The sequence below is a fragment of the Mytilus edulis genome, chromosome 4 (assembly GCF_963676685.1).
Source record: "Mytilus edulis chromosome 4, xbMytEdul2.2, whole genome shotgun sequence".
Taxonomy (NCBI): Eukaryota; Metazoa; Mollusca; class Bivalvia; order Mytilida; family Mytilidae; genus Mytilus; species Mytilus edulis.
In genome coordinates this window covers 57,435,839-57,447,554 of record NC_092347.1, presented here as the reverse complement: position 1 = coordinate 57,447,554, position 11,716 = coordinate 57,435,839, and the positions used below count along the sequence as shown (strand labels likewise).

General features: G+C 31.7%; 1 protein-coding gene across 30 annotated transcripts in view; it reads right to left on the bottom strand.

Moving 5' to 3' along the window:
• LOC139520035 (gamma-adducin-like) overlaps positions 1 to 11,716 on the bottom strand; it is a 52,405-nt gene that overhangs the window by 27,421 nt on the left and 13,268 nt on the right. For 26 of the 30 annotated variants that reach the window (XM_071312427.1, XM_071312436.1, XM_071312423.1 and 23 more), the window contains one exon: positions 4,541 to 4,630. In XM_071312427.1, coding sequence (XP_071168528.1) covers positions 4,541 to 4,601 — 61 coding nt within the window. In that variant the 5' untranslated portion in view covers positions 4,602 to 4,630. Of the gene's footprint in view, positions 1 to 1,041; positions 1,247 to 4,540; positions 4,631 to 9,947; positions 10,001 to 11,716 lie in introns of those variants that run through there. The other 4 variants (XM_071312426.1, XM_071312439.1, XM_071312428.1 and 1 more) reach the window with 2 other exon arrangements.

Genomic DNA, 11,716 nt, shown 5'->3' with positions numbered 1-11,716 from the left:
ACATTTCACACTATTTATAAATGTTGGTGGTTTAAAACCCCTACGCCAAAATATGTCATTGCAACATGAGCTTGACAAATCTGAGTAGAACTTTGACACTAGAACAATTGTATACAAGCATGTCAAACCCTAATCAAGATGGAGCATTTCAACAATCAATGGCTATACATAGATTTTTCACAGATATAATAATTCATTCACAATTTGTTTCTTCTATAAAATATTAAAAGGACTTGTAGGGTAAACAATTATGGAATTTACTATTAAATTTTAATGTGAAGTTTTAATTACTACTGTAACTTAATGTAGTTTATTGCACCGCTGGTAAAATATCACGTTGTGATTGGTTTAGCGCCGTCACGTGGTAACCCCCTATGGATCCGTAGGGGGTTAGTAAATTTCATAGGGGGTTCATGATGTCACATCTATTGTGACGTCGTCTATTGCTGTTGTTGTATTTCATTGTGTTTTTTTCTACAAAATGCAGCAGGAAAAGTCCTGTGTGCGTTAAATTCACTACTGACCCCCTACGAATCAATTGAGGGTGAGTAAAATCCATAAGGGAATGTCACTGTTCTTGTGCACAGAAAGTGTGATAGGTTGTAGACTTAAGCCCTTGTTGTTTTCAATTAAATAATTTGCGACTGATTTGTAGCTTTTCCAATAAAGGAGCACCTCAAAGTAGTAGGACCAAAGTCTAGTATGTGATGAAAGAGTCTGGTTGACTTTTGTTATGCTACTATACCCATTTTTAATTTGTGCTTATTAAACTTGTCACTTTAAAAGACAAGCAATGTCCTGCTTTTAACACCAAAGTTTATTCGTGTATGTAAAAATATGAAAGACCTAGAGTGAGCTACTCAAGTCCAAAAATCCTTCAATCATGTTGAGGCAAACTAATCATACATTAATATGCTCACACTCGTAAAATGCATTCTGGCTTCTAAAACAATTGGTTTGACACAGTGTGCATGCAATCAAATATACCAGAAGGTTATTCAAGAGACAAGTCCCACCAACTGTATATATATATATATTTACCTTCTGGAACTTCTTCAATTATTCCAATCTTTTCATTCTTTTGTTTCATATTTAACGCATTCACAAAGCTATTTTTATGAAATATTCTCTTAATCCTTTAGAATTAGTGACAATTATTTTTTACTCTACTGTCTTATGAAATAAAATAATTGGAGATGCAGGACATGACCACTTAGAAGGCTTGCATTTCAAAGGTGACAAGTTTAATAAGCTAACATCAAACACCCCCACAATATATATTAAGTTTTGTTACTGACGTTTATATCTTTAGTATTTCAAAGAGAACAGGCAAGTTTTTATTTTATTTCTCATCAGTGATAAAAGGAAACAAGGGCTGACATTGACCCCTATTATCCATCATATAGATGATCAGATATTGGATAAAGTTATTTTGATCACAAAGAAATAAGAGAAGAATCAATGTGTCCTGGACAAAGATGCCCTCACTTGTAAATATACATCAAATTCAGCATTTTTTTCACATTTATAAAAGGAAACAGCTTGAAAAAAGTGAAAGTGACTCCACCTAAATTTGAATGTAACCTGTGTTAGGTTGTAATAATTATTGTGTATAATTATAAGTTTCATAACAGTTGTTTGAAGCAAACTAAAATGAGAGAACAGAAACCAAATTTAGGACGGACTGACAAACAGAGAGAAAGATCCTTCTAAAGTACCTGTGTTCGCTGTCAGTTGTTGATGGGGTTTGTGTTGCCTCAATCTTTGGTTTTCTGAGTGATGGTCAAATGTGAACTTCGTTTCCTTTCTCAGTTGTTTTATTTTTTGGCCATCCTGGTATTGTCTTTTTGTGTACAATAACTTATAGTTTTAAAAAAGATTATGCCCATTATGATCTTTTTACGTATCAATATATGTTTATATACATATATATATTGAAATACATTGTAACTTATTCCCTATCTGTACCCCAATGTTCTTACAACATCCTTTTTCTATATGTACTAAGCACAAACCCGTTTGTTTTTAATTTTGTTTGGCCTAATTCTGTTTTCAAAACAGATAATTAGGGTACACATTTTACTAGCATGACCTGATTATCTTATATTTTATGTCTGATTAAAGTCATTATGGATCTCAAGTATCATCTTTGATCTTCATGTTCTATTTATAGATCTGGCAAAGAGAAATGCTTAACATTCTTGTTGGCTTACATTTGTGTAAAACTGCTGTTGTAACATAACTATTGTATGTTGAAAGATTTTTAATTATAATGTACAAGGTTTTTTCATATGTACAATGTAGCTAAATTTATAGATTGAAGATAAACAACCTAATGGAAATAGTAGGAATATTTATGGATTTAGGACCTCAACATTTTTCCTCAAATATTGAATCCATAAAGTGGGAATGTGCATGGCAAAAACACTCTCGATACCATATTTTTTTTTAAAAGTTGATTCAGAGGCGGATCAAGGGGGGTTCCACTGTTGGAACACCTGCTTTTTTTTCTTTTTTTTTTACTATTAATGCATTTGAATTGGGACATATAGTTGGAAACCCCCCCCCCTTATCCTGGGTTAGGAAACCTCCCCCCTTTTTAAATGGCTGGATGTGACCCTAGATCTGTTAAAAGAATACAACACACATGCATTACATCTCTAAATCACACCAGTTGCCTCTAAAATTAGTACAAAAGTACATTTATATCAAATAATTCATAATGATTGAAAGTTGGTATTTATCAGCAACTATTCTATTGCTGCATTTTGCTGCATTTGAAAAATGCATGTTGTGAAGAAATCCCAGAAGATATGAGGAAGGAAACATTACCCAGTTCAAACAGATCAATACATTAACTCCCATACACAAGAAAACTATCAGCTTTTTGACAGCTTATCATCTGACTTAACATAAATAGAGATACCAAATATCATAAAATGGCTTTCCAGTGTGTACTTTCAAGCTGACTCTACAATGCTATCAGATATACATTCCACATTATTACAACTGACTGTGATAGGTTTAGCAGACCTGACCTTATAACTGACAGAAACCTGAGGTCAACCATTTGATCAGTGCCCTAATCGACTTTTAATGGACAACCACAACAGATAAAAGATGATAAATTTTATCTTTCATGCCTACCTGCATAATAGCATCAAGTGTTAGGTAAATATAAGAACTTTGGCATTATCATTATAAAGTGTTATAAGGCGACGCCCCTTCTCCTACAGAATCATCTATAGTAGAATTCATTCAAGTGTTCCTAAGTCTGTCTGTAGATTTTTTATGTAGAACATATATATCGTCGCTGTTATGCAGAAACCACGTATCTAAGGTTTTGATAATTTTTCACCAGGCATTAAAAACTGAAATCTTTTGATCGATTATTTAGAATTAAATATGTATGTTCAACTGTATGCCAAAATATCTGATCTTCTAACCAATCAATTACCAAGACGAGCAAATATTTCTGCACCTATATTGTTTTTTCAAAGCTTTTCATTATTTTTAAGCTATATTAGCTTTGAAAACCTGAAATTGATAAAACTGTACCTGTTATAATATAATCTGCCGTGCCATGTGTTTTCTTTTGAGATACGATATTTTCGCACAACAAAATGTCTCACCGATCCGACTACACTTTTTCGTCTCGTGTCAGAATTCGAGTAAATGATTGGTTAGAAGATCAGATATTTTCGCATACAGTGGATCATACCTATCTAATCTTAAATAATCGATAAAAAGATTTCCGCAAAAAATTGAGATACGAGGTTTTTGCATAACAGCGACGATATATGCAATGATGCAGCAATAGTAGTAGAAGTCATTCAAGTAAAGTGTTCCTGAGTCTGTATTTTATTTTTGTACGTGTATGCAATGATGCAAGCATAAGAATATGAACCATCCTTTATTTCAATTGACTGTCAGTCTTAAGTATTACATGTGTATTTTCATTTTATATCCCCACTCTTTTAGAAGGAAGGAATATGTTAACCGACTTTCGACTTTTGAAGGTGCAACTTTAACCTCAATCAATAAGAATTATGACAGAATATTAAAGTTTTTTCCTTGTAGTTATCACTAACTGATAATTTAGCAGTTAACTCTGATGTAACTTGTCTGCAAGATCTAAAACTTGTAAATTTCAATTTATTTTTATGTCATGATATCTATTAAATCAACATAATATTTTTTTTAGTTTGTAGGCCCACCTGTATTTAATATTATGTTGTACTATACTATTTAATAAATTGCTTTTGTAATTGCATCACAAACCCCTTCCTACATTTTTTTAAGTTAGTTTTTTAAAAAGCTTTTGTACACATGTGTATGAAAGATGTCAACCAATGAACTTCTACTTGCAAATCACATGAATCGTAAGAATTTATTAAACAAACAATGTTAACCTTGTGCGAGTAACAATTAACTTGTTGAAGTGGTGTTTTATTACAATCGAAAATTTCTGATGTAATATATTTATGTAGATGTAAAATATTTATACAATATACACTTAGGATAAAGTTTATTGATTTACCTATATTGTCTATATACTTCCCAGTGGGGCTGGATGGCCCATTGACCTGAGGGGCAGACATTGTTGCTTCACAGATCACCTACTGGGGCCCTGAAAATAGAAAATACATTTTTTAAATTAGTATGAAATAATACATCAATTTGTATCAATGAATATTGTATAACCTAAGGCTAAGACTGCTACATAACTGAAAGAAAACATAACACGTTAGGTGAAATCTTTACAACTACTGTACTGACATCTTAAAATCTCTAGGCCTGTATCATTCCTCATGGAAAAAAAAACACTTTTGTCAACTTTAATGATAGGTTTATACATAATATTGTTCAAAAGCTATAAAATATGAAATGGTTAATTATAGTACTTATATTAAGACTTTTAGGTAAATGCTTTGGTTTTAGCAATTTTGTAAAGAGATGACTCATATAAAAATATCAAATGCATTTGGCAAATATATCCCCGAGAAAGTATTTGTATTTGGTACTATATTATATATGATATAACTGCTCCAGATATGAACCACAACTTGGCTTCTAAAAGTGCATATTGCAAATATATGTTTTTTTTTTTATTTCTTGATTATTTATTAAAAGTTGAAGACACAGTAAAAACATTTCAAAATTCAGACACGATACCAGAAATATATCACCATTTAAAGTCATCCATAAAGTTCTTATGTCAGATCTAGAGTGTTTTGCCTAAGAAAATATTTGACAAAAAGTTATAAGCTGGTCTTGAGTAAATCAGTTCATGTGTCTTTTAAACAAGAAATCTGCTGCCAAAGATTTGCACTAGACAGTAGACATTTCACCTTTCTGCTCTCTGGCAAAAAGATATTTAAACAGTTATAAAATATAACCAATGATTGTATTGTATTTTATAACATAGACTGTCTACACTGTAATCCTTTCTAACAACAGAATTATCCACCCTTCACTTTAAACATTATTTTATAATCATTCAACTTATTTGTTCTAACTTTTTACCTGTGCATTTAAAACACAGAAATAAGTCTCTTTAAAACAAATTAAAGTTGGTATATGAGAAGTAAAAACTCAATTGCAACATCTTTATCAAAGAGGCTTTGCTTTAAAGTCTTTGAGATATATATATTCTTTTATTTTAAACCTACAAACCCATTCATAAATTCTATCAAACACATTTTAATCAATAAAAAGAGTATTACGATAAAGTTTGAAATCTGCATGCTTCATACATCTAGTTTTCTGTTCAACTGTTTGGATTTAGTCCAATAATTTTTTTATTTGACTTCTGTGAATTCATATAAATGTAACCATGAGACCCATGCATGGATGAGTCTGATTTCACACATATAAATGATATTTAATGCATAAAATTGAGAATGGAAATGGGAAATGTGCCAAAGAGACAACAACCAGACCATAGGAAAAAAAAAAAAAAAACAAAAAAAACAACAGCAGAAGGTCACCAACAGGTCTTAAATGTGGCGAAAAATTCCCGCACCCGGAGGCGTCCTTCACCTGGCCGCTAAACAAATATATACTAGTTATGCACTTATCATTTACGTGTTCTCTCAATCAGAGGCAATGGCTGGTCATTTACACTGATCTTTCTTGACATTTAACTCTTTGGCAGGTTAAACTTGTAATACTGTGGATTCATTTATTTTCGTGGGTACCAGTTTCCGTGGTTTTGCCGAGGTCTTAATACAAGCCTTAAGAATTTGTCATTTGTTGAACATTTAATTTCGTGGTTCACCTATACCCACGAAAATTGGTATCCAACAAATAATAATGAGTCCACAGTATTTGACATGCATTGGTTTATGCCCCTATTTCAGTTATTGCCAATGTATCTACATTTTCTGGACTTGGCATACGCATGTTCCTTATACATGGATTGTGAGAGTCAGACTATATATATATAGCTAAGATCCCTTTAAAGTAACTCCTACTGAAACTTATCATGTGAAACCTTCACTTTTCTCCCTGTATCTTTAGCAGACCAAAGTTCAAAGTCCTCTTTATTGATAACTAATATTGCTACCAAACAGTGAAGCATTGTAACATTTGTGATTACAATGTAACATATAATTATGTTGTGAATCAATATCATCTTGTGTATTTTTCACTGATGTAAACCATGTGATTTGGAGCAGATTATAGCAGCATTATTATTCATATGAATTCCCATGATATCTAGCCAAGGTAATGCTGATTAGCTCTACAACAAACCAACTTCTGTACGATTTTACTTTTGCATTAGTGTTTCTTTGAAGGCTTTGTTGATGTCAAAGATGAAACAACATTTTATATCTGAACTTGTGTTTAATTTTCAGAAATAAGTATCATATTTTGTTTTGTGCTCTGTTTGTATTTGCATATTGTATCTGTTCTTTGTTTTCATGTATTGCAACTGTACATTTGTAGCAATTTAATAAGATTATGTTAGCAGCTAAAAAACCAACTACAAGTTTTTTTTGGGTACAATATACCGGTAAGTCTATGATGCACATTGGTCTGATCATGTGATGCGGAAAAAAGCTTGAAGCTTTGACTTGTGAAATAGATTACAAACTGCAGATCCAAAGATCTTCAATTTCTTTAAACTCTTCCATATTCTATTAAGTTAGGTCATTTAGACGTGCAAGACCTTTAAAAAACATTATAGTTCCAATCTGCAAAATATGATTTCTTAAATCACTTTCTATACCTTTATTTAATTTGTAAATTCAATGTTTTTAACCTCCAAATTAATATCTTTACGAGTTGTACATGAATGAATTGATATGCTAAGAAACAGTTTTTGTTTTATACAAAGCTTTGTACAAGATTAACATATTGCTATTTCCCACAATTTAATGATTATAATGACTGGTCTAATCAACAGTATTAAATACAAGACATCAATTTCATCTTTAAAGAAGAATATACCCTATAATCTTTCAGTAAACAAATGACATCATGCCAGTCTAAGACTTGACCTTGCCAAGCAGGTAAATAAATACCACTTGTAAAAATAAACATAGCAGAAAATAATATATTGCTTTTTAAAACCCTAAAGTTATGGTCTTTATCTGACTAATTTTGTCCCATATCAATACTCAATCTATAATCCAGATACCAAAGAAAACAAACCAGCCAACAATTTTTTTTTATCAGCCCATTCTTTTATCAGTTTTCTGTTTACAAGGGAATTCAAACTGAGTCATCCAGTCAATGTGGAAATGTATTATTCATCACGAAATTAACATGATTTCAATGCAATGAAATTTACCTGTGACAATGCACATGTTTGAAATGAATTTGACAGTTAACATGGGTTTGACTGATCTTAACCTTTATTTTGATCAACTGCAACATAAGAGCAGGGTGTTGTAAGAATTATCACATCTGCCATCCTAATTAATATCATCTACAAACATACAAACAATATTAGGGAATCAGTTATAAACAGTAACCCATCTGTGTGAGGCCAGATATCTAGACTGATAGATTGTAGGATGATACATTTTTTGCATAATTGTAAACTTGTGTTGATGGCATGGTGTATAATCAATACATGTTACTTTGAGACAAAAAGAATATGAGATAGTCGGTGACAAAACTTATCCTGATCAAGTGCAAATAGTTACCTAACATTGCTATGTTATAATCCAGAAATAGACTGTTAAAACTTGGCCAGGATTAATTTATCACACATGCAAGTTTAACAGGGCACCAGGTACAAAATTCAGGGTTGATCCAAATACCATATGAGTCTCATTTCTTCTGTTGGGACAAAAAAAAATAGGTCCAGAAACAGTTTACCTTGCTGGAAATTTCAACTATAAAGGTAGCAAAACCCATAAGTTTTGGAAGATTAAATAGACTATTTAAGACTAACTGCTATCTCCCATAAGCTTATACAATTTAAAACAGAAATTTGTGTTAAGAGATATATACTGGTTAAAGCTTATTAAATTAATATACAGTTTACATGAGAGTTTGCAGTGCTGTGTTTACAGACAGCAGGTGTTCATAAATCATATTTTAAAGGTATAATGTTGAAATGTGAATTCTTCTTTTAAATCTATTATATATCTGACACAGTTGTACACATGTATCTAGACTCTCCAACATCCCTGTCCTGCAACTGGTTTACAACTAAAACTTGAAAAAAGCTAACCATTTTCTCCACATGCTGACAACCTCCTACATAAGCATAAGCAGCTGGATCCAAAACAAACAACATTCCAGATTAGTTATCATAAACAATAAGATTGTGATTTTTTACCAGCTCAAAGTTCATAATAACTATTACCTCATCTCACAATAAAGCAAAAATTGTTCAAATCTAAATTGAAAGCAGCAAGCTCAAGCATGTCAGAGCCCTTTTTTATATACCTAACTTCAACCTAGCATGCAACTGTCAAGGAACGCAGCACTTCCAAAAAAAATAATTTGTATGTATTCTGTGTGTTGTAATTCCTGTAGACAGGTCTGATAATCACATACAAAGAATATACCACTGATATGCATTAGCATTCTATACCATGACAACTTTTTGTTTTCTCAACATAGCAACAAGAATGTTTTTTGAAGTCGGCAATTTTCCAAAACTAACATACTATCCTTGTTTACTATTTGCTCAAAGATTATTTTTATATAAATAACTCAGTACTACTGCAGCATTTTGTAGTTCACTAAATTTATTCTTTACCAAACATTGTTCATATTCACCCAACTTAAATGCCCGGTACCGCTGCAAGATTTATTTTGTGGAAGGTTAAACTCAAAATGCTGTTTCCTTCTTTACCAATAATTTTAAATTTAAAATTGACTCCACCTTTTAATTACATAACATTTTTCTTCAAGGGAACATTTTTTGTATCATTACATTCTAATTAGATGAGCATATTTAAACATATGAAAAGCTGATTTGCCATGTACATGTAGTGTCCTACCAATCAAATTCCAGGAAGCCTATAGCTATTTGTTAAAGGAGAAAACTGAATTAACTGACGCTGCTCTGACATTACATATTCATTTGGTCAAGTTATTTCCAGGGCTTATATAGCTGAAAAGCATAAATCAGGAAGAACATTAAATATAGGGGCAAAACAAGAATGTAAAAGCATCCCTTTAAATAAAACCCAACCTAACATTTTCTTAGTTATAGATTTTCTTCATAATGCTATCAAGGTGACCTTAATCTGGCTTTTACAAGTGACCTTGAATCTTAAAAAAAATCCAGTAATCCTCATGAAGCAATAGAAAAGTTTGATCAAACTGGACCTCTATGGTGCATCTATATAGAATTTATATGGACAATCAGACATTTACATTTTATATTCCCTCTGCAAACTTGTTGAAGATGAGTAAACTCAGGTTGAGCTTGAGTAATATGAGTATGAAGATTTCAATCTGATGCATAGACAACTCACCTACTTGGACAGCACCCTTTCTACAAGCAACTTTGAGTGTAAACCTTTATGTCCTAAAATGCGAACAATTTTGGACATATATACATTCATATACATTCCATTATATACTTTAAGTCCACAAATTCCCTATATTTATCCAATGCAACTGACAACCCTTGATTGATAAATCAATGAAATATACTTTCATTCTGTATACATATTTTTCTATTGACTTGTAAACAGTCCAGCTGTTACAGAAAATATTTCCCCATCAATAGATCTATGGAATTTACTTACAAGTGTAGCAAATTAGCTATCTGACTGCTTTAAAAATGCAATTGACCGCTGAACATCTGACTTTATTGTTTTTAAAGCCTATAAGAATTCACTGATTAAAAGGGAGATAACTTGGGATTAAGTCCATTACTACATGAATACTTTTATGGATTCTTTGGAAATTGAAGAGTACAAAAGTGGAATTAATATGGTTAACATGGTATCATCATTAATTGTCAAAACCTAGGGGGGTCATAGCTATGTCATATACATCTACTAAATATATACAGAAAGATATACTTCTGACTATCACCAACATTCATAGAAAAATCTCCATGCATTTACTATACCTGTACACAAGACTTCATGTTGTTTATTTAGTCCGTCAAAGTTAAAAATAAAATTCAACATAAACAGCTTCAAATAAATTGTGTAGCTCACCTCAAAACTAAAGAAAAATGTCCAAGGCAAGGTATAAGTCTGCTTATATTCAATCATTTGCTTGTGTGTTCAGTTTTAATTTATGAGGCTCACCCTAAAACCAAGAGGCCCAAAACCATAAGTAAGGTATACTGTTCTGCTGATATTTGTATTATATCCATTTTCTGTTTTATTTTGGTGTGAAGTCTAAGCACAATAAAAGCCTACTGTTCAAGAAAGAGTATGAACAAAAGAAAAAATACAATTATAAAGTAAAGATGAGGTACATATACAGGACAACGAAACTTGCATTAATGCATCCATAAAAGGAATTATGATGCAATCTTCACAAATTGATGACTTTCATCTAAAATTACGATGACCTATGAATGTGAAAAGGTCTTCAATTTGCACTTTATGTCATTTTCAACTTGTTTGCTGCATAGCTTAGCTCCTCACATGACCAAAATTACCATTTTACATGCATTAATTTACATATAATTTTTATAAAATTGCATCTGATATTATCACTGCTACATGTATCTGTGAATCTTCAAATTGGTTGTAAACATCAGCTACAACAAAAAATCTCTCATGTACTGGATATTGAATACAGCAGTCTAGCCCTGTGACCTTAAACAACTTGCATTTTTTTCTTTCTCGTCCCATCAGCCAGTCTCCAATTTCCAAGCTCTCAAACAAATTAACTTTTTCAAAGGGCTAGCAGAATTAATACTATCTTCATTAATTTTAAGATGTAGAGTATGCTTATGAAACAGTAAGCCAATATGTCTCCCGATGACAATGACAACAAGGCAGATGATGAAGGCGACAACAACATCATATCATTATACAAACCAAAAACTTTGCGATCATATAAAAATCTCAACTGAACTGAAGACATCTACCTAGAAATAGATAGTTTCCAACAACAGACGTCAATACAATATGACATGTGTATATTCCAAACATGGTAATTAGCCGAATCTACTCAACCCATGCATATGAAAATCTTTTCTATAGCACATTTTCCATCTAGAACAAAATGTTACTGATCAAATGTTTTAAATTGACAAACACCCAGAGTAAAATAT